We start from the raw sequence: 24,732 nt of genomic DNA, 5'->3' as shown, positions 1-24,732 counted from the left end.
TTGAGACAAGGTCTCACTCTGTTGCCCAGGCTGGAGTGCAGTGGTGCGATCTTGACTCACTGCAACCACTGCCTTCTGGGTTCAAGTGATTCTCCTGCTTCAGCCTCCTGAGTAGCTGGGATGACAGGTGAGTGCTACCACATCCGGCTAATTTTTGTATTTTTAGTAGAGACGGGGTTTCTTTATGTTGGCCAAGCTGATCTTGAACTCCTGACCTCAGGTAATTCACCCACCTCAGCCTCTCAAAGTGCTGGGATTACAGGCATAAGCCACCCCACCCAGTCTTTTTTCTTTTTTCCTAAGAGATAGGGTCTCACTTTGTCACCCAGGCTAGAGTACAGTGACATGATCGTAGTTCACTACAGCCTCAACCTCTTGGGCTCAAGTGATCCTCCTGCCTCAGTCTCCCATATAGGTGGTGCTACAGGCATACACTACATCATGCTGGGCTAATTTTTTCCCCCATTTTTTTTTGGTAAAGATAGGGTCTTGCTATGTTGCCCAGGCTGGCCTTAGATTTCTATCCTCCAGCGATCCTCCAACCTAAGCACCCCAAAGTGCTTGGATTACAGGCATGAGCCACCATGCCTAGCCCAGACATGTATTAAAACTACCAGACAGGCCAGGTGTGGAGACTTGACCCGTAATTCCAGTACTTTGGAGGTAGAAGGATTGCTGAAGGCCAGGAGTTCTAAGGCTGCAGTGAGCTATGATTGTACCACTGCACTCCAACCTAGGCAACAGAGCAAGACCCTGTCTCTAAAAATAAAAAATACATGTCTGCAACCTGTTTATTAATCTTCTCCTTTGAGAAGTAGGGTCTATATGTTCCTTCGTCTTGAATCTGAACAGGACTTAGTGACTTGCTTGTAACCAATAATGCAACAGAAGTGACTTCTGAGGGTTGGCCAGAAAAGGCCATGTAGCTTCTGCTTTGGTAACCAGGTGCAATTTAAGAAGTCTGACAATGTTGAAATCCTCAATCTGGAGAGGCCACATACAGGTACTCCTTGGACAGTCTCAGCTAAATTCCTAGCCAGCATCTCTAATCAGCTGCCAATCATGTTAAGTGAGCTTTCAGGTGACCTTCTCCCCAGCCAGTATTTGTATTCAGTAATGTGAGAAAGCTCAGGTGAGAACTGTTCAGTTGAGCCCTTACAATTAATGAGCCAATATTGATACATTGTTAACTAAAACCCATCATTTATGTGCATTTTCTGAGTTTTTACCTAATGGCCTTTTTCTATCCAAGATCCCCTTAAGGATGTACCAGCTCCTTCCAAATGTTAGGCAGGAGCTAGCCATGCAACTACGGAAGGGGAGGGATGAAAGTGATTCTAGGAAGAAAAGAGCAAATCCGAGGGTCTAGAGATAGAAAACAAGTTCGGTATATTGGAGGAATAGAAAGAAGGCCACTGCAGCTAGAGAGCAGTAATTCTAGTCATTTAGTCATCATGTCTCCTTAGGCCCCTGTTGGCTGTGGCAGTTTCTTAGGCTTTCCTTGTTTTTTATTACCTTGACAATTTTGAGGAGTACTGCTTATTTTGTAGGATATCCTTCTATTGGAATTTCTCTAATGCTTTTCTTATTATTAGAATGGGGTTATTATGGATTTGGTTTTGGAGGAAACCATTGAGGTAAAGTTCCTTTCTCATTACCAAGAATATTAACTGTTAATGTCAAGTTTGATTACCTGGCTGAGGTAGTGTTTGTCAGGTTTCTCCACTGTAAAGTTACTCTCCCCCTTGTTTTCATTTTGTACTTTTTGTAAAGAAAGTAACTGCCCAATCTACCCTTATGGGTGGGAAGTTGTGCTTGACCTCTTTGAAGGTGGAAGATCTACAAAAATTATTTGGCATTCTTCTGCATTGAAGATTTGTCCGGTAACCCCATTCATTTATGTATTCAATCCTTTATTTTTATCAGCATGGACTCATGGATATTTGTACTATGGGTTATAATCCAATATTACATTATTTTGTTGCTCAGATTGTTTATCCATTAAAAAAGAAAATGTTTGATCTGTCATAGACCAAAAGTGGTTATAACATCTCAGGAATAGAATCAATGTTTCAGAGTTTCCAACTATTATATAATCTTGGTATTTTTAGGATACTTCTAGCCACCTAGCATGATTGGCAAAATCACAGGTGGAGAGATTTTCCATAGCTAGACTACCTTGCTTCATCCAACACTGTACTTGGAATGACTTAACTGAGGCTTGCCTTTTACTTTTCATTTTAAAAATAAACTTTTAATGTTGAAATAATTTCAGATTTACAGAAAAGTTTGCAACGATAGTACAGAGACTTCCCCATCTACCCCCTACCCAGTTTCCACTAACGTTAACTTTTTTTTTTTTTTTTTTTTTTTGAGACGGGGTCTTGCTCTGTCACCTGTCACATTACTGGAGTGCAGTGGTATGATCAGGGCTCACTGCAGCCTCAACCTCCCAAGCTCAGGAGATCTCCCATCCCAGCCTCCTGAGTAACCCAGACTACAGTTGTGTGCCACTATGTCTGGCTAATTTTTTACTTTTTTGTAGAAATGGGGTCTCATTATTTTGCTCAGGCTGATCTCAAACTCCTGAGCCCACGTGATCCTCCTACCTTAGCCTCCCAAAGTGTTGGGGTTACAGGTATGAGCTACCACACCAGGCCTCTAATGTTAACTTTTTACATTTACTGTAGTGCATTTATCAAAACTTAAAAAAAACTAACATTACTATTCTGTTAACTAAACTCCAGCTTTTGGATTTCACCAGTTTTTCTAGTAATTCTGTTTATCTGTGTCAGTATCCAATTAGGGATATGACATTGCATTTAGTACTCTTGCCTTTTGAGCCCCTGAACATATATGATTATTATTTTTTAAAAGGAAGAGAAAAGCTTGTAATACATTAGCCACTGAAGCCCAGAGTTTGAGAATGCATGCTCTAGGCTTGTCTTAATTGGTTTGATTTCTGATTTGCCACTTAGTTGTGTTGTCTGGATACCCTAGGTATCCCAGTTTTCTTAATGGTAAAATGAGAATATAAATAGTGCTAACCTTACTAAGTTGTTATTAGAATTAAATGACATAGAGTATATCAATGTTTTAGTGTAGTGCCTGACATATAGAACTCAAAAAATAAAGCATTGTTATTGCTATTTATGCTACTTTCGTAGTCAGAAGGGCAACATACTAGCCTTTGGAAACCTTTGGGAAAAATGTTATCCATGAGCCTTAAGCATCCTTAACACCACCTCACTTTCTTTGATAGGAAGCAGATGGGATTGACAGATTGTGCTGTTCTTAAGCAAGGCTTGCCCAGTGTCCAGGTGCCCCCTCTAACAAAGTATGCCAACTGCAGTAAGGAGGAGAGTTTTGAAGTATCCGATCGTCTTTTGTTGAAGTTTTATGATTTGCTTTATCTGAAAGCATATGATTTGCTTTTATCTAAAGATATATATTTTTTTGAGACAGAGTCTTGCTCTATCACACAGTCTGGAGTGCAGTGGCACAATCCAGTATGATGGTTTTGTTTTTTTGAGACAGGGTCTTGCTCTGTGGTCCAGGCTGGTATTCAGTGGTGCAGTCATGGCCCACTGCAGCCTTGACCTTTGGGCTCAAGAGTTCCTCCCACCTCAGCCTCCCGAAAAGCTGGGACTACAGGCATGTGCCACCATGCCTAGCTAAAATAAAAAAAAAAAAAATTTTTTTTTTTATTTTGTAGAGACACGGTCTCCCTATGTTGCCCAGGTGGGTCTTGAATCCTTGGGCTCAAGTGGTCCTCCCACCTCAGCCTCCCAAAGTGCTGGGATTGTAGGTGTGAGCCACCACACATGGCCATTTTTGTTTGTTTGTTTTTTGTTTTAAATCCTTCATGAGGTTGGGTGGAGAGTCAGCATGTAATTTTTAAAATATTGAGTGATGGAAGGACAACTGTACTCCACAGTTTTGGACTTGATTATGCCCCTTCTTTCAGCATCCCTAATAAATAATGTTAAAATATATCTTTAGTGTTAACTAGATAACTCATTTTTTTTTTTTTTTTTTTTTGAGACGGAGTTTCACTCTTGTTACCCAGGCTGGAGTGCAATGGCGCGATCTCGGCTCACCACAACCTCCGCCTCCTGGGTTCAGGCAATTCTCCTGCCTCAGCTTCCTGAGTAGCTGGGATTACAGGCACGCGCCACCATGCCCAGCTAATTTTTTTTTTGTATTTTTAGTAGAGACGGGGTTTCACCATGTTGACCGGGATGGTCTCAATCTCTTGACCTCGTGATCCACCTGCCTCGGCCTCCCAAAGTGCTGGGATTACAGGTGTGAGCCACCGCACCCGGCGATAACTCATTTTTAATGTAGTATATTATGCCTTTTGCTTAAGGTAGCAAGTAAGCCTTTTATCTATTGATCCGAGATCTGGCTTCTGGAACAAATGAATAAAACTTTTTCTTCTTTTAGAAGAATTCAGCTCTGTTCACTATCAGCCCTGTTAGGACTTAATACTGCCTCTATTCTAAGCAGTCCCAATTTTCTTCAAGCCTTCTTTATAGAATGTGCTTTCTGAACTTTATGCTCTTTTTGTTCTTCTGCTTAGGATATATTTTAGTTTTGTCAATGTCAGTTAAAATGTGATTCTCAGAACTGAATATGGTGCTTTATATGTTTGGCAGTTCAGGGCATTGAGCTTATATTAATTTAGACTGAAATGTTTATATTTTCCTACTTTAATGAGCTTGAGTTGGTAACCTTGGTTTACCCATCTTCTAGTGGGCCTCTGCAATGTGAGTGGTATTGAATGTGTATTTTTTATAGTAAAACAGCTACTTAATTTGGTGCTCATTTGTTTATTCCACAAATATTTATGGAGTGCCTACTATGTGCCATGGTAGTTTTTTTAATTTTGGGAGTAAACAAGACAGATGCTCTTCTTCTCATAGAGCTTACATTCTGGTCAGAGTAAAAAAAGTAAATAATTGTTTTTCAAAACAATTTCAGCAAGTTATGAGCAAAATAAAACAGGAAAATGAGATGTGATGGTGTTGGGAGAATAGTCTGGAAGGTTTCTCTGAGTTTCCATTGGGACTGAGATCTAAATGTTAGGAAGGAGCTAGCCATGCAGCTATGGAGGTAGAGGGATGAAAGTGATTCTAGGAAGAAAAGACAGCAAATCCAAGGGTCTGGAGATGGGAAACAAGTTCAGTATATTGGAGGAATAGAAACAAGGCCACTGCAGCTAGAGAGCAGTAAGTGGTAACGGAAGAGTTACAGGAACAAGATTGAAGAAGTAAGCAGGGGCCAGATTATAGAGAGATAGATGTGCTAAGTTTGAATTTTCTTCTGAATTCAGTAGGATGTCCAGAGACATGATTCCATTATACTTAAGAAAGGTCACTCTAGAGAATGAATAGGGAGGCAAAAGTTAAGAGATTATTATGGTAGATTATGCCACCTTTGACTGGAATGATGCAGCTATTGATTGAGAGAAGCAGACTGATGTGGGCTATATTTAGAGGTAAAATTGATAGAATTTGCTAATGAAATAAGTAGTGTATGTAAAAGAAAGCAAAATCAAAGCTCTGACCTATGAATACGTATATTTTTGTTCAAGTGAATAAACAGATTTGTCTCAGCTCTGGAGGAAAAAGACTGGCATACTTTTAATATTTACTGTTGTGTATGTTGGTGGTAGTTAAGTACATCACCTCTGGAGCCAGACAGACTGCATTAGAAGAGCTCTGCTACCTACTTGGACAAGTTGCTCAGCCTTTCTGTGACTCAATGCCTTCATGTATAAAATGAGGACAGTAATAAACCTTTGAATATTGTTGCAGATGAATTGATATACATGAAGTTAATGTAGGCTCCCGTGCCTAGTTATAGTAAAGAGACTGTAAATGTTAGCTTTCATTGTTTCTAGAGCTTTGGCAAGGAGTCTACCTGTTAGTCATAAGAAATACTGTTTTGTGTTTTCCTGTAACTATATGTTGCTAGATAAGAGTCTCCATCAATAATGCATTTGTATCAAGGCTCTTTGAGAGTATGCTCATATTGCAGTGTCTTAGAAATGTCTTCTGTTGTTAGGCATGTTGGATTTTTGCTAGTATGCTTCATACTATAGCATTTATATTGGTGTCTAGGGAAGTGTTGTTAATCCTATTTCTATAAAATTATAAAATTAATCACAAGGATTTTGTTCACTTCATCTCTTACAGAATTGCAATTCAGGAAGAAATTGATGCTTTAGCAGCATTGAGTACTTAGTTTTGTTCTAAATTTTTTCTAGAAAGGAACTTTTCCCTCAGTTATTGCGATGATATGCATCTCTTTTACATGCTTTATTAAAGTTTGATGCTGACTTAACAGAGGCCATTTCATCCCATTTCTCATCCTGCCTTCAGTGTAGAATTCATGTGTTTTATTTATGTTTTTAAATAATAGAGTTCACTGGTGGATTTACTTCTTCAAGGAAATGGTACTTATTTTTTAAAAACAGGATGTATGTGCTGGGTCTTAGCTCGCTGTGCCAGTGTGAGTGATCATTTCTTTGATTTGTTTGAAGAGAGAAAAATTTTGGATATTGATATGTTGATATGTGATTTAGGTATAATTGTTTAGATTTTTATAGATTATAGCTTCTGATTGCTAAAAAAAGATTCAAAGGGCTGAGCGTGGTGGCTCATGCCTGTAAACCCAGCACTTTGGAAGGCTAAGGTGGGTGGATCTCCTGAGGTCAGGAGTTCGAGACCAGCGTGGCCAACATGGTGAAATCCCATCTCTACTAAAAATGCAAAAATTAGCCAGGCGTGGTGGCAGGCGCCTATAATCCCAGCTCCTCAGGAGGCTGAGGTTTCAGTGAGCCGAGATCACGCCATTGCACTTAAACCTAGGGGACAAGAGTGAGACTTCGTCTTTAAAAAAAAAAAAAAAAAAAAAAGGATTCAAGGAATTTTCCTAGTTGAAATAATATTCACTAAATGATATTAAATTTTAAGTAATTTTATTTTTATTGCATCCACAGTTTAAAATGGAAAGGTATAAAATTGTATATAATGGAAGATATCTCTTTTACTCCTGTCTCTTATACTTTTCCTCAAAATTTCTAGTTGTGGAATATAATTCCAGAGAATGAATATAAATACGCACACACATATAGTGTGTGTGTGTGTGTGTGTATTCTACAAATTGTAGCATATTGTTTTATGTTAAATAGGTATCATGACATCCTATTAAGTAATCAGTTCCCAAATGAGTAATACAAATATTGTTTTATATGTTTACTTTTGCTAACAGCACTGCAGTGAATAGTTTATACAGACAGGAGTAAACCTGTAGGCACATTTTTAGAATTTTGTTAAGTAGTATGTGCAAATATAATTTTGATAGATTTTATTAAATTGTTTTCCACTGAGATTCTGCCAGTTTGTTGTTATCAGCAATGTTAGTATGTTTCTATATAACATCACCAGGAGAATGATTACCAAGCCTTTGATCTTTGTCAGTCGGATACATGAAAAGTGATATTTTGGTATAGTCTTAATTTTCATTTTGCTTATTAATGTACGGTTGGGCATAATTTAAGACGCATTTGTGGGGGTTTTTTGGGTTCAGTTTTCTGTCATTTTGCTGTTTGCTTGTTGTTTCTAGGACCTTTTTATTTTGTTTCTTTTTATTGATATGTGCTAGGTGTACATATTTTCAGGGTACATGTGATAATTAGATATATAAATATAACCAAATTGGAGTAATTGGGATATTGTTTTACTTTATGCTTTTTAAAATTTTGTTTTTTTTTTTAATTAAAATATACATTTTCATAATTTAACCAAATGATTCTACAAGGCTTGGTGGTTTCTGCATTCCTCTTCTTAGAGAAGCTTTCTTCAAAACAACCATTTTGAACTCTTAACATCTGATTCCTTTGGAATTTATCTTCATATCTAAATAATGCGCTTCTCATGCTGCTTTTTTATTTTTCACTTTTGGAAATTATTGATCTCCCATTTTGGAAGGTGAGGATTAGGTCTTTCATTTTACTACCCCCATTACAGACACATACATCCGCCCCCCCCCAAAGCACATTTTCTGTCTCTTAATCTTTACATTCAAGGTAAAGAATACTTATTAAGCAAGTAAATGTTTTAAAGACGGTAGTATAGTAGACGGCATTTGGGAAATAAATGTTTGGAAGTGATTTAATGATTTTTGTTGGTGGAAAAAAATCTATATCACACTGTCAAATTTGTGTTATATTGTCTGGAAACACTCATATGTATGCACCAAGATTGTTCAAAACAGCATTGTACTTTAAAGAAAAAGTGAGAAATAACTTGAATGTTAATTGATAGTAGAATGGATAAATAAACTATGATACACACATATAAGGGAATACCAATGAATGAACTACAACTCTGCATCAATGTAGGTGAGTCTCAGAATACGGTGTTGCACAAGAAAAATAAATATTAATGTGATAGTACATACTTCACTTTGTATCATTAAAAAGTGCCAAATCCATAAAACAGAACAACCACACATGAATATACTTAAACTGCAAGGGATACTAATTACAAAATTCAGGATAGTGACCATCTTGGGACAGAGAGGAATGTGACTGGGGAGAGGCTAAATAGTAGGCTTTTTTTTTTTTTTTATCATGTTCTGTTTCTTAAATTGTGTGGTTGTATGCATGGGTGTTTGTTTTATTACTCTTTAACTATATAAACACATTATATAAGCTTTTATATGTATGATAGATTATAATATTTAAAAAATAAAATCATGGCCGGTTGTGGTGGCTCACGCCTTGTAATCCTAGCACCTTGGAAGGCCGAGGCAGGCAGATCATAAGGTCAAGAGATGGAGACCATCCTGGCCAACGTGGTGAAATCCCATCTCTACTAAAAATACAAAAATTAGCTGGGCATGATGTCGCGTGCCTGTATTCCCAGCCACTCAGGAGGCTAAGGCAGGAGAATTGCTTGAACCTGGGAGGCAGAGGTTGCAGTGAGCTGAGATTGCACCATTGCATTCCAGCCTGGAGACGTAGTGAGACTCTGTCTCAAAAGAATAAAATAAGATAAAATAATTATGGGACAACCCCAACTTTCAAATGAGATCAATGTGGAACTTTAAAAAAAAAATTACCAATTTGCAGAAGAATGGAATTCCTGATTCAGCCAAAAGGTATGCTGGTGTCCTAAGCTTAGTCAATTAGATACCCATTCCCAGGACTCTGCATCTTGAGCAAGTGACTTTCAGAGAGAAAACAAAAGGTAGGAGTCATTACAGAGATGAGCAGTAGGAGGCAAGCAAAGCCATTGTTGGTGTAACCTTCATTGTGTTTTGCAGCCCAACCTCAGGGGCTTTTTGTTTCCTGATGGTTTTCCGGACTGGGTTCCAGGATCCCTCCCATTCTTAGGGACCCTAATAGCTTTTTATTGAAGACCTCACCTTCCTTCCTTCTTTCCTCTCTTTATTCTTAAAGACAAATTTGGAAATTGAAATTTCTAAACTTAAAAAAAGAAAACTTATAAATGAAGAGTTCTTGTGGATTTTGAACTTACTTGTCAAAATGTAAAACAGCAGTACCTTAATTGCAGGAGTATCAGGAAAGATGAACACTGCAACAAAACTTTTTTTCCATGATTGGTAGATGAGACTGAAAAGTGATTTAAGGTTGGCTGAGGTGGCTCACACCTTTAATTCCAGCACTTTGGGAGGCCAAGACAGGCAGATCCCTGGAGGCCAGGGGTTTGAGACCAGCCTGGGCAACATGGTGAAACTCAAAACTCCGTCTGTACTGAAAAAAAAAAAAAAAAAAGCAAAAATGAGCCAGGTGTGGTGGCACATGCATATAGTCCCAGCTACTTGGGAGGCTGAAGCAGGAGAATCGCTTGTGAACCTGGGAGACGGAGGTTGCAGTGAACTGAGATGGCGCCACTCAATAGAGCAAGACTCCACCTCAAAAAAAAAAAAAAAGTGATTTAATAAATACAACAATTCTGTTTCATTTGTACTTAAGTATCTTTTAAAATTGTCTTTTCAGATGAAATAGCCTTTACAAGCAAGCATATAAAAATGTACTTAGAGCTAGGTTTTCAAATCATTGTATCACAGAGAATTAAACCAGCATGTTCAAAAGTAATCAAGCATATTCTGTTACATTTTTCTCAGTACAAAATACGGCATTTTACCGTAGAATGAAAAATAAGTTTTACATGATTTTAATCTTATCCTTTTAGAACTCCTTTTCTATAAGTATATTTGTAATTTATTAATACAGTATTACATATAACACCGGAAAATTATAAGTATGAAACTGATATATAACAAATATTTGCATATATATATATTGAGTGGTTCATCAGATTTTTTTAAATGGGAATATGTAATTTTATTGTAAAATTCAATAATGGTCATACCTGAAAAAAGTCTCTCAAAGATACCTAGACCCAAATGGAAGTAAATTGATCTAGACCAGTATCTCTCAAAACCTTAAATCACCAGCATGTTTTTTTGATGATCCCATCCAAGATCGATTGAAAAATAATCTTTAGGTGTGGGAATAGGGCTGTGGAGTCTGCATTTTGAGCAGATACAACGGTAAACATTTTATGGTGTTTATTGTGTTTTAAGTGCTGTTCTAAGCACATTACATTGACTCATTTTCCATGGCAGCCCTGTGAGATATAGGTACAGGTGACTAAGAAATTTGCCCAAGGTCACCTAATTAGAGTATAGGGTCAGCATTGTATGTAAAAAAACATACCAGAGAATTCTTTTGCACACTTTTGGGAACCATTACTCTAAGTCATTTGAAATTGGGAAAACTTTCTTCTACAAAATAGTAAAGTTGGGTAGTTGGGGAGTGGGTGATGCATAGTAGTAGTTTCCAGTTCTAAGTCTTTGTCAGTCAAAACTGGGTAGCTACTTCATGGATTATAAATTTAGCAATGTGAAGTCCATTTTTTAGCACCATGTTAAAGTTATGTTTTTAACAGCTTCCAAGTAATGATACAGTTTTCAGTTTTATAGATAAAAGTGATAAAACCAAATGTGTATAGAATGGAGATTTTTTATGTTTTAATTGAATTGTTGGGTTGTCTTTAGGATCACTGAGAGGAGAAATCTTGATTTCAATACTTGCTTTTGAAAGTCTTCTAAAATATATTAGCATATCTTTTTACCTTGATTTATTGAACAACATGATTCACTATTATGAATATTCTCATTGTCCAGTCTACTGTAAACTTACATGTCGAACCCTAGACTCATCTTGTAAATTAAAATACAATTATTAATGAAGTCTTATTTCTTGGTTTTCCTTTCTCCTAGAACAGAGGTCTCAATGTGGCTGCACATAAAAATCACCAGAGAGGCTTTTAAAATATGGTAGCTGTGTCCCATCCCTAGAGATTCTGAGTTAATTGGTCTGATGATTCTTATGTGCTAGGGCTGGGAAACCACTGTTGTAGAAGTAGGATATAGGGAAGGAAATTTCTTGGGCTTTTGTTGTTGTTCCTGTAAATTAGGATAATACTGAAAAATATACTTGAGGTAGGAGTTACTAGACTATAGATGGAATATTATAGATACATTTTCTGTCAAATTTAAACATTTAACACCTGCAATTTTTTTTTTTTTCAGATTTATTGTTAAACATGGGTGCATTTTTGGATAAACCCAAAACTGAAAAACATAATGCTCATGGTGCTGGGAATGGTTTACGTTATGGCCTGAGCAGCATGCAAGGATGGAGAGTGGAAATGGAAGATGCACACACAGCCGTTGTAGGTATTCCTCATGGCTTGGAAGACTGGTCATTTTTTGCAGTTTATGATGGTCATGCTGGATCCCGAGTGGCGAATTACTGCTCAACACATTTATTAGAACACATCACTACCAACGAAGACTTTAGGGCAGCTGGAAAATCAGGATCTGCTCTTGAGCTTTCAGTGGAAAATGTTAAGAATGGTATCAGAACTGGCTTTCTGAAAATTGATGAATACATGCGTAACTTTTCAGACCTCAGAAACGGGATGGACAGGAGTGGTTCAACTGCAGTGGGAGTTATGATTTCACCTAAGCATATCTACTTTATCAACTGTGGTGATTCACGTGCTGTTCTGTATAGGAATGGACAAGTCTGCTTTTCTACCCAGGATCACAAACCTTGCAATCCAAGGGAAAAGGAGCGAATCCAAAATGCAGGAGGCAGCGTGATGATACAACGTGTGAATGGTTCATTAGCAGTGTCTCGTGCTCTGGGGGACTATGATTACAAGTGTGTTGATGGCAAGGGCCCAACAGAACAACTTGTTTCTCCAGAGCCTGAGGTTTATGAAATCTTAAGAGCAGAAGAGGATGAATTTATCATCTTGGCTTGTGATGGGATCTGGGATGTTATGAGTAATGAGGAGCTCTGTGAATTTGTTAAATCTAGGCTTGAGGTATCTGATGACCTGGAAAATGTGTGCAATTGGGTAGTGGACACTTGTTTACATAAGGTATGTAAATTTTTTTGTCATTAAAATAGTATGTTAATTTTGAAAAGGTACGGTAGATAAAGTTAAACAAACTTAAAATTTTAAAACTTTTAATATTTTCATAGAAGCTGTATATTTTAAAATTCTTTCTTTGTCAGAAATGAAACCATCGCTTTCTTTGCCATCCCTGTCTGTCCCAGCCTTCTAATTTGAAAATTAAACTTGTTAAATTTGAGGTATTTGTTGTCATTTAAGTACTTTATGGCTTGTTGCTGTAGCAGAGGCATTTACACAGAATTGTGACATTTTCTTGACATTGGCAGTAGCCATCTTATACCTGATTATGAAGCAGCTTGATAAAATACGTATATAATAGAATTCTGTAGTAGATATTACTAAAAGATAAAGAGCCACATAAAATATTGGAAGATGTACTAGATGCCTAGCCTATATAAAATTTAGTTCTGAGCCTCCTAGCAGTGAAAACAAAAACTGAAATAAAAATATGGATTGTATATTACTCATTGTCTTCTAAAAGCAGCTTTTATCTGACAATACAGATTTACATGTGGCTCTCTTTGTAAGTAATATATAATTTGATGGATGGTATCTTTTCTAGAAGATAAAATTCTTTTCATATAGATGTTTTTTATCATTTCTGATTAAAAACCAAAGGCTTATATAAAATGTAATCTTGTGAAAAATTCCTATGGAACACCAAAGTTTACTTAGATTTCTAATTTTCTATGAATCATTGCTTGATACATTAATAGAAAAAAAGTCTAGAGTAATAGATAATTGGCAATTCTTTTGAATGTCTTTAAAATACTCAGTTGTTTCAAGTGGGTTTTTGACAGCATCTATGTGTAATTCATTTAAAATTTGAGTTATCTGGACAGTGTCTGGAGTGTGTAAGTATTCTTTGACTGAAAAGATATCAAGGTAAAACTGACCTTTAGTTATATGAAATAAAGGGTTTAACTTATTTATTCTATCTAGAACCATTCTGTCTCCCTACTGCAAAATTTACTGTAAAAGGTGTGGGCATAACCAGAAAGTTTTTCAAAAAGGATCTCTGGGTCTATGGAAATGCCCAGATTTTGGTGAAATATCAATTATTTTTAATAGAATGGAAAAAGACAGTTTCAAAAGCAAAATTTAAAGGCTATTGTCAGTGGACAGCTTTTTTCTGAAAGGATTTTAATGATGGTACCTCTAGCTCCTCTGATTTTTATTTTTAACACATGGATAAGTTAAGTAAAGAAGTATTGATGGTTGTCAGTCATCAAATAGTAAGTGGGTCTAAAATTAATATATTTGTCTTTGAACTCTAAATGAAACAATTCTGACTTGTAGCTTTTTGAGACAAGCACAGGGGTATGTTTGTTGCCTGACTAGCTAATGAAAATAATGTTTTCCCCAATTATAAAAAAAATGTATATACTTATTATTGGGAAAAAAAATCCAGATATTACAGAAAATATACACAAACACTTAAAATTTTGCCATCCACTGAAGTCAGCTACTTTCATTGTTGTGGTGTATATCTTTCCAGTCTTTTCTGCCTGCCTGCAATTATGTGTATTTTTATAAAACTGAGATCATTATACTTGTTATTCTGCAGCCTGTCTTTTCCAACAATATATTGTAGAGAGAGCTCCATGCCTATAAGTAGTGATCTATATCATTTTTCTTGGCTGATAGTATATTATTGAAAGAATGTGGCTTTGAGGGAATAGCCAAAAAATCTATTATGTCTGTAATTTGGACTAAGGAAAGACATTTGTATTGGTAAACTGTACCCTTATCCATTGAAAGGATGCTAGTTTTCGAAAATTTTGACTTGACCCTTCTAAATGAGGTTTAAATATTACTGGTGGTATATCTTCACATGATAGCTTTTATCAATTTAGAGTGTTTAAATGTGCATGTTGATGGTGTTAAAAGAGCCTAGATGGAGTTCTAGAATCTCAGAAATGAGGAATGATAACAACAGATAAGAGGTTGGGGCCCATGATTTATTCACTGTTAATGGAAGCTGACCGTCATAGGTCCTTCAAATTGAGCTGCATTCAAATTGAAATCAGTTTGGAGGTTTGAGTTGAAACAAAACAGACTTAGAATTGTTTTTGAAGCATTGAAAGTTACTTATGGAAACCTTCATTTCTGTTTAACTTCATAGTTTGTCATTCCATTTATTTGTATGGTAAAAGCAAGGGTTAGCAGTAAGATCAAATATAATTACTTTGAATTTACTCAGAAAAACTGTAAGTTTAAAAATTCATGGAAAGCACTTAGCGATTGCTCAGTAGTTATCTGCTTTAAGAGGAAACATTAAGCAGATGTTTCCCTTATAAGATATTTAAATGAAGTCTTAGTTTTTTCTAACACTTTTATCACTTGTCATATTTTCATAGTTTATGAACACTTTTATCTTAACTCATGAAATCTTGGGGGGTTATGATAATCATACTCATTATCGTGATAGTATTAGCAAATTATTGCTTTCTGTAAGCCAAATGCTAATCTAAATACTTTACACATTTTAACTTGTAATTTTCACAACTATATGAGGTAGTTAGCATTACTGTTTTTAATGATAAGCATTTTTCAGGGTTGCCAATTAATATTAAACTGTAAGTGTTGGATGACTATGATCAAGTATTATCCTATTTAAATTAGATATTTAACTCTAGAGGAGAATGGCACCAAAGAAAGTAGCCCTCCCATTTTATTGCCAATGCTGGCATTTATGGTGTTTACTGCTAACTAATTTTGGGTTGTATAGGATATGTAACTGCTACTTGCACAGCCTTTCGTAACTTTGAAATCATACATACTTATTAATCCTCATAGTAACTTTCTGATTTGAACAAAATACAAGTTTTTATTTTTTTTAATTTGCAAGTAACAAAATGGAGGTTATTTGATATTAAAAGATATCCATAAGTCATATACTTGATGAGTATTGGAGCTGAGACTAGAATCCAAGTTTTCTGACTCAAGTTTAGTATTTAGTATTTTAGTTAGCAGTGTTTCCCAGAAGGGTCTGATAAAATAAAGAAGCGTGTGTGTGTATCTGTGTGTTTTGGTTTTCATGGTCTGAAAATTTTTCCCCAAGAGAAACATTAAGTATTTTTTTTAAGAAACACAAAGATGTTTGAAGTAAAATGATTCCCCTTTATGTTTCTGTTTTCCAGTCTCATCCCTCTTAGGGAACCACTGCTTATGGTTTGCTATATATCTTTCCGAATGGTTCTCTGTGTTTATTGATACAAATGTGTAAACATAAAATAGGATTTTCTCTTCTTCTATTTTGCAGAAAAGGATCATGCTATGCTTGTTACTTTGTCACCTGCTTTGTTTTTTTTTTAAAACATAAAAGTCAGTATTCTTTTAAAATATTATTTGATTTTCTAAAATTTCATTTATATACCATCTACCAGAAGCCTGTTTATTTTAAAACATGAGATAGTACCTCGTAGTTGGATAAAATTGAGGGAAATTAATTATTCGTTTTCCAAAGGCAATATTATTCTAGATTACTTCATATAACAGAAGATGTAATTCCCTCAATAATTGTTTAGTTCTAAACTCAGGACTTTTTCTATTATAATTTTCAGAAAATATCATAAATAGTTCAAAAGTAGACATAGATAATATTAGAGTGGAATGTGGTTGGGTATTTTGAGGTGTAGAGGAGTAGACTAATTGTAAAAGTATGGTATATGTAAAGGCATTGTTTATTGTGGAGATTTCCATATTTTCTTAGTTCATATTGCCCTAGGGTCTCAGTAATTTTTTTCACAATACTACTTAACCAAAATTAATACCTAATAGTTCCAAATATTAAGTGGTTAGACCCAAACTTAAATGAGTGCGTGTGTTCTAACAAAATAATACACATATGGCCGGGCACAGTGGCTCATGCCTGTAGTCTCACTACTTTGGGAGGCAGAGACAGAAGGATTGCTTGAAGCCAGGAGTTTGAGACCAGACTGAGCCACATAGTAAGAGCCCATTTCTCTCTCTCTCTCTCTCTCTCTCTCTCTCTCTCACACACACACACACACACACACACACACACACAGTCTCTCTCTCCCTCTTTTTCTCTGTCTCTCATTGAAAACAGTTTCTATAAATTTCATTAAAAAAAAAAAAACTCAACAGTTACTAATGAGGTGTACCTGAGGGACACAGTATAACTTCTCAAACCTTGGAATCCTAGAACTCTGCCACCCTCATTTCTTGTATCTCATTGATTTTTATGGGGACTTGCTTTTTATCACAGCCACCCCAAAAAACCTCCACTTTGCAAAAGTAGGAAGTCATTGGGAGGAATATAGTGTTATCTATTTTATCTAATATTAAAACTGTGAAGTATCTCCACCTTCAGTTTAGTTAATGGGATGTCCACAGATGTTGAGGGTCACTGTAAATCTCCTTCATCTGTGGTGAATACACGTGGAACGTTGGGGCCTTTTGATGCACCATGGAAACCATGGGTTTAGTGTAAAACATACACTTTGGACCCAATGTTAAGTTATGTTGTGCCACTTAGTGTAAATTTGGGTAAAGCCTTAGTTTCTTCATCTTTGTAAAAAAGATGATGTTAAAATTTTTCTCATGGGGTTGTTGAGAGTAAAGCTGTTGGTAAGTGCCTAAATAGTATCTGATTTATAGACCCCAATAGACATTCTCTCTCTGTTACCTGGTGTGATCTCAGCTCACTGCAAGCTCTGCTTCCCAGGTTCAAGTGATTCTCCTGCCTCAGCCTCCCAAATAGCTTGGACTACAGGTGCTTGCCACCATGCCTGGCTAATTTTTTTTATTTTTAGTAGGGATGAGGTTTCACCATGTTGGCCAGGCTGGTCTTGAACTCCTGGCCTCAAGTGATCCTCCTGCCTCGGCCTCCCAAAGTGCTGGGATTACAGGCATGAGCCACTGTGCCCAGCCAACCCCAATAAATTTTAGTTCTGTTAATAATGGTTTTGAAACAAAGAGTTAAATTTATGTAGAGGAAAAATTGGTCCAAGGAATGGAGTAATAGTGGGTACAGTGAATATTCTTGAAAGGAATTAATCATAGGCTTCATCTCTTCATGGATGGGTGAAAATTTAGTTTATCCTTTATCTTGGCTGGTTTTGAACTATATGTAAGGTGGGTAACAGCACTAGGTTTTAAAATATGATTTAAAAAATGAATATTGATGGTTTACTTATCAGATATTAATTTAATAACCTTGGCAGAGATAAAGATTCTGTTCACAATCTATATGCTGTGTTGAGACTTGATTCTGGGCACTTTTGTAACCATGCAACATTGAGCTTTAAAACTAACTGTATCACATTATTTTCTGTTTAAGTTTAGGTACCCTTATTTTTGGCAGGGGCACTGGCTTCTTTGACCTAGGACTATAAGTATTGAGAGTATTACTGCTGTGCCATTGTAAAAAGTAAAAAGAACATGTAATGAAATAATCAAAAAAAATTTTTTTTGAGACGGAGTCTCGCTCTGTTGCCCAGGCTAGAGTGCAGTGGCGTGATCTCAGCTCACCGCAACTTCCGCCTCCTGGATTCAAGCGATTCTCCTGCCTCAGCCGCCTGGGTAGCTGGGATTACAGGTGTGCACCACCACACTCGGCTAATTTTTAAAAATATTTTTAGTAGGGACGGGGTTTCACTGTGTTGGCCAGGCTGGTCTCGAACTCCTGACCTCATGATCCATCTGCCTTGGCCTCTCAAAGTGCCAGGATTATAGGTGTGAGCCACCATATAGCTCTGCATATAAAAATTGATTATTTCGTCTGGGCATAATGGTGGTGGTGCCACCACCATAATGGTGGTGCTACCATTATGCCCAGACGAAATAATCAATTTTTATATGCAGAGCTAATTTATTTAGTCATCCAAGCTGTATTTAAAAAAAAAAAAAAAAAAACATGTTTCATTTCTGGACTTAGTGAAAACTTTATACTGATTATACAAGAATGATTTGTCACTACAAAACAGAGAAGCACAAAAAAAGGACCTTTTCTGTTGCTGTATAACAGCTACTGAAACATATTCATACTTGGTATTTAGGGGAAAACCATCTTTACATAGAAATAGAAGCAGACCAGAAAGGGTGGCGAAGAAGCAACATCACTGAAATCACAGATGCCTGAGGTGTAAATATACATTATTTCCCTTAAATATCTTTAGAGAGCCATAAACTTACTAGAACTCTCTTTCAATTAATTTTCCAAAAGTATCTATATTTTATAACTTACAGAGTCTTACGGAAATTAGATAGATAAGGAAATGTTCAACAATGCTTATGTTGTTGCTACCAAAATTTAAAGGGGCTAAAAGAAATTAGATTCCTAAAAATGTAAGGTGTTAATTCCGTTTATTTATAAAGTTGCTTTATAAAATGAAATTATGCTTGATTCTTTTTTTGTTGTTTTGTTTTAGAAATGGGTATCTCACTATGTTGCCCAGGCTAGTCTAAAACTCCTGGCCTCAAGTGATCCTCCTGCCTCAGCCTCCCAAACTACTGGGATTACAGTCTACATGCCTAGCTGTTTGATTCCTGAATAGCCATAGTGTAGTTTAAATTTTTTTTAAGTAAAAATTTTTGCTTGACCTGCCCTTACGATATTTATACATGTATATTCATACAACCAAATACATATAGTGTTTCTAATATGAGAGTTTTGGTGGGTTTCATTAAGGAATGAAATTAATTTGGCCAATTTGGAAATTGTGTTTTTTCCAGATAACTGAGAATCTAATGAAATACTTACGTTGGTTCTTTCTTCCAAAGCACAGCAATCTGTGACAAGTTAATTTATTTTGAGGTCTTCTGAAGACCCATCCTTCACTGCCTTCAGCCTTTACTGCCACTGAATTAGGAGGTGAAAGCAGAAGTTATTCAAGGCTACCTCTCTTTTGGGCTGTGTCATGTAGGTCCTGGAAAGGTCCAAGTCTGAACTAAGCCGTGCCTGCCTAGATTCTGGCTTTAATGACTGAAAAGACTAGAATGGGTGTGATCTTGGTTTCTTTCACTTGAGTTGGCAAATTTGGCAGACTCCACTGTCAGACAAAATAGCCTATCACCTCCATTGACTTAGTTTTTTAGAGTGAACAGGAAAAGAAAGTTTAAAAAAAAAATTGCTATTCTAAGAACAGTTTCATCTGCTCGTAGAAACTCAGTTAAAGTAATATACCTTTAGAAAAAGTAATGAGAAGATATTTTTAATTTATTGCACATAATCTCATGGTACTAGAATGGTATATATTCTATGCCTTCTTTTTTTTTTTTTTTTTTTTGAGACAGAGTCTTGCTCTGTTGCCCAGGCTGGAGTGCAGTGCTGTCATCACAGCTCACTACAACCTCCACCTCCCAGGCTCAAGCGATCCTTCCACCTCAGCCTCCCGAGTAGCTGGGACTACAGGTGTGCGCCACCAAACCCAGTTAATTTTTGTATTTTTTGTAGAGACAAGGTTTTGCCATGTTGCCCAGGCTGGTCTGGAATACTTGAGCTCAAATAATATGCTTACCTAGGCCTCCCAAAGTGCTGGGATTACAGACATGCCTGAGCCACAGTGCCCGGCTTTATGCTTCCTTTTTAACGTAGGTAATTTGTGAGGGTATGATTAAAAGACAGAAGTAAAATATGTCCTTAAATTAGCTATTTTAGCCACTTTATAAAGACTCTATTCGTGACTGTACAACAATCTGATATCTTTTCTTTAAAAGTTATCTCATGACTACAGTTGGATATGTTATCCAGTTACAGTCCACTCTGTTGCTGTGCTCTCTGAACAGTTTCTTGTATTAATAGTTGTTCAGTTTAGCATCTGGGGTATTCTGCCGAATAACAATTTTCAGCTATGTTAAATTCAACAGAGTTGTAACATTGCTCTAATATAGTTTAAAAGCTAAGCTGGAAAACATTTGCGTATGTGTTTGGGAGGATACATTGTGGACTTAAGCCACTCTGGGAATAGACAATCTTGAGTGGGAAATAGTTTAGAAGATTTAATATATATATATAAGATATCTTCATTTCTCAGATTGGAATGGTTGTGGATAAGAATAGTTCATCAGAATTAAAAATACAAAAATACTTACAGATCTACCCATACCTAGATACCTTGTTTCTTCAAGTTGTGTTTTCAGTAGTTCACTGGAATAAACTTAAATGTGAACATAAATGTTCTGGATGATTAAATAAACTATAATTGCTAAAAGTATTTTGAAGTAAATAATAGAAAGTTGACAGACTGTAGAAATATAATTTTTTTCTTTTTTTTCTTTAATATACAGGGAAGTCGAGATAACATGAGTATTGTACTAGTTTGCTTTTCAAATGCTCCCAAGGTCTCAGATGAAGCAGTGAAAAAAGATTCAGAGTTGGATAAGCACTTGGAATCACGGGTTGAAGGTAAGAAAGATGCTTTTTAAAAATTTAGAGACAGAAAATATTCTTTTTTGTTTATCAAATGATTATTTTAAAATCTCCTGGCCAGGCGCAGTGGCTCATGCCTATAATCCCAGCACTTTGGGAGCCTGCGGCAGGTGGATTGCAAGGTTAGGAGATCAAGACCATCCTGGCTTACCTGGTGAAACCCCATTTCTACTAAAAATATGAAAAATTAGCTGGGTGTGGTGGCACACGCCTGTAGTCCCAGCTACTCAGGAGTCTGAGGCAGAAGAATTGCGTGAACCTGCGAGGTGGAGGTTGCATTGAGCCAAGATTGCGCCACTGCACTTCAGCCTGGGTGTCAGAGCAAGACTCTGTCTCCAAAAAACAAAAATTTCCTTAGGACAAACAAGTATTTCAAAGCAAGGCCTTGAAAAAAACACATCTACCTGTCTAAAATTTACTATTTTGGACTGCAATGTGTGTGGATTTATTGCCAGGGAACAGACAAATATGTCTGTTTCACCACCAAAGAAAAACATAATTTGAAAGCAGTTGGTTAAAGCTTTCTTTTTTTTTTTTTTCTTTTTCTTTCCCTGCATACATTCCAAGTAGTAAGTGGAGAATCCAGTGAAACTGCCCTTAATGGTCTCATGAAAACCAAGTACTCTAATTCCACTAATACTAATTCTCCCTTCCCAGATTAATCATCATTGGAATTCATTACCATATCCTTTCCCTTTTATTGATAGAGTTAACATTGATGTTTCAATAGATTATTTTACATATTTTTTTTTAAACTTTATTTTGCAATATATATATATTTTAACTAGGGTCTTACTCTGTTGCCCAAGCTGGAGTGCAGTGGTGTGATCTTGGCTCACTGCAACAGTCTCAACTCCCTGGGCTCAAGTGATCCTCTCACCTCAGCCTCCCAAGTAGCTGGAACTACAGGCACGAACCACCACACCTGGCTAGTTTTGTTTATTTTTTGTAGCGATGAGGTCTCACTATGTTGTTGAGGCTGGTCTCAATCTCCTGGACTCAAGCAGTGCTCCCACATTGGCCTACCAAAGTGCTAGGCTTACAGGCGTGAGCCATCACACCCAGCCTAATAATTTTAAACATACAGAAAAGTTGAAGAAGTATTACAGAGCTCCACATACATGTAGTATCCTTTACCTAGATTCCTCATTTGTTTATATAATACCGCATTTGGCTTATCTCTGTATATACTTTCTGTAACATTCTCATTCTCTCTCCCTCCTTCCTTCCCCCACTCCTCTCATTCCTCTATATATACTTTCTGTAACATTCTCATTCTCTCTCCCTCCTTCCTTCCTTCCCCCACTCCTCTCATTCCCCTCCCTGCCATATTACTAATCTTTTTCCTGACCAAATCAATTGAAAGTTGCAAATGTGATATACCAATACTCCTTAATATAACAAAGACTACATAACACTACATAACTATAGTACATCCATAAAAATTAGGAAGTTGGCCAGGTGCAGTGTCTCACTCCTATAATCCCAGCACTTTGAGAGGCCAAGGCAGGTGGATCATGAGGTTAGGAATTTGAGACCAGCCTGGCTAACATGGTGAAAGCCCATCACTACTAAAAATGCAAAATTTAGCTGGGTGTGGTGGCAGGCACCTGTGATCCCAGCTACTTGGAAGGCTGAGGCAAGAGAATTGCTTGAACCTGGAAGGTGGAGGTTGCAGTGAGCTGAGATCATGCCACTGTGCTCTAGCCTGGGTGATAGAGCAAGACTCCGTCTCAGGGTGGGGGGGGAAGGAAATTAACATTGATACAGTATTACTGTGTAATCCACAGATTCCGTTTAAATTTCCCTAATAATCCCAGTAATTCGTATGTAGGTCCAGGATGCAGTCTAGCGCATGTGAGCTGCATTTAGATATCATGCCTCTTTAGTCTCCCTCAATGGAAAAAGTTTCATAGTCTTTTTCTGTTTTGTTTTTTTTAATTGACCATGACATTTTTCAAGAGTACAGGTTAGTTAGTACCAGTTAGTACAGGAATGTCCAGGTTGGGTTGGCTGATGTTTCCTCTTGATAAGATTTAGGTTATACATTGTCAGGAATACCACAGAAGTGATTCTAGATTCTTCTCAGTGCACTACAGTTAGGGAGGCATGTGATGTGATGTTGATTTGTAATATTAACATCTTTAATGACTTGCTTGGGTTGTTGTCTTTCATTATTTAATTAATATGTTATATCTAATAACTTTTCAATAAGTATGTTATGCTTACTAGTAAGTATTCTATGGGGAGACACTTTGAGATTGTTAATAACCGATTGCTCATTAAGATTTTAGCAGTTTAGCATCCATTTGTGATTTTTGCCTGAAGAATGATAGCCAACTGGTGATTTTCTGATTCAGTGAATTCATTTTTTTTGAGATGGGGTTTTGCTCTTGTTGCCCAGGCTGGAGTGCAATGGCACAATCTCAGCTTACTACAACCTCTGCCTCCCAGGTTCAAGAGATTCTCCTGTCTCAGCCTCCCGAGTAGCTGGGATTACAGGCATGCACCATCATGCCTAGCTAATTTTGTATTTTTAGTAGAGACAGGGTTTCCCCATGTTGGTCAGGCTGGTCTCGAACTACTGACCTCAGGTAATCTGCCCACCTTGGCCTCCCAAAGTGCTGGTATTATAGGCAGAAGCCACGGTGCCTGGCTCAGTCATTCTTTTTATATGTATTAGTTAGCATTTTACTGCAGGAAAAAGTTTTCTTTTCTACCTGTTTATTTATATGAGCACAGACTCACAAATTCCTGTTCCATTCATTGTGTTATAAACTGTTTCAGCCAATGAGAGCCTCTTAAAACTTGCTGTAGCATCTTTTTGCCCTGCCCACGTGAGACTTTGAGCACTTTCTTACTTGCTAGCATAATCAGATGTTCTAGGCTCATTGTTATTTTCTTTGCCCCAATTCTTTACTGGTCAATTTTTCCAATGATCTCTCTCTCTCTTTTTTTTTGTTTTTCAGTTTCAGGAAGAATAGTATTTGGGAATTGGGATTTGGGTGTTAGATGTGCTATTGAGGTGTTTTTGTCCCCAGACTCTCTCAGAGAACAAAACTATTAATACACACACCACTATATTCTATGTTTACATTTCTTTCTGGCAATCTACCCATTCATCCATCACCTATGTATCTTTTGTTCCTACTCTCCAGCTGTACAGTACTACAGGATTTAGTATAGTTTTCTTCCTTTTCATATTTATAACTCCCTTCATAGAGAGCAACCTGTCTCCTGATCAACCTGACAAATCTGTCATGGTTAACCCTCACCTCATGCTTTTGCCTTCCTCATTCCACGTTGCCCATCCAAGTTCACCCTATATCCATGCTAAAGCTATGCTTACTGTGGTTAGGCATGAATATCCCATTCTGGACCAATCTGTGGCCACCATTTCCCCCTTGACTCCTTGAAAGATTTGTTTTGCTTAGCTAAGCAAATCTAATGGTATTAGACAAAAGTATTCAGGAACAAGAGAAGGGAGAAGCCAGTCTGTTTATCTTTAAAGTAATTGCTGATATGTTTGAGTTTAAATCTGCCATCTTTCTTGTTTCATCTATTTTTTTTCATCCTCCATTCTTGCCTTCTTTTAGATGTATTCCAGTTCATCCTAGGATTTGCTTATTAGTTACACATTCTTTTAAAAATTCATTTAGTAAAAAGAAGGAAAAAAATTATTTAGTGGTTACTCTGATAAATTCAGAATGTATGTTGCAGTCTTATGGCTCTTTTCTTTTTTCTTCTCTTTTTTACTTTCAACCCTGAGAAGCTAAGGATTATAATTTTTTTTTTTTTTTTTTT

The 24,732-nt window shown here is 36.7% G+C and overlaps 1 protein-coding gene across 3 annotated transcripts in view; it reads left to right on the top strand.

The window, feature by feature from the left end:
* PPM1B (protein phosphatase, Mg2+/Mn2+ dependent 1B) overlaps positions 1-24,732 on the top strand; it is a 75,675-nt gene that overhangs the window by 30,617 nt on the left and 20,326 nt on the right. For 2 of the 3 annotated variants that reach the window (XM_017544845.2, XM_017544844.1), the window contains exons 2-3: positions 11,635-12,494; positions 20,787-20,904. In XM_017544845.2, coding sequence (XP_017400334.1) covers positions 11,649-12,494; positions 20,787-20,904 — 964 coding nt within the window. In that variant the 5' untranslated portion in view covers positions 11,635-11,648. The remainder of the gene's footprint in view (positions 1-11,634; positions 12,495-20,786; positions 20,905-24,732) is intronic. The other variant, XM_017544846.1, reaches the window with a different exon arrangement.

This window comes from Cebus imitator, unplaced genomic scaffold (assembly GCF_001604975.1).
Source record: "Cebus imitator isolate Cc_AM_T3 unplaced genomic scaffold, Cebus_imitator-1.0 Scaffold172, whole genome shotgun sequence".
NCBI lineage: Eukaryota > Metazoa > Chordata > Mammalia > Primates > Cebidae > Cebus > Cebus imitator.
Note: the sequence above shows the minus strand (reverse complement) of the source record. Positions and strands in the feature narration are given on the sequence as shown.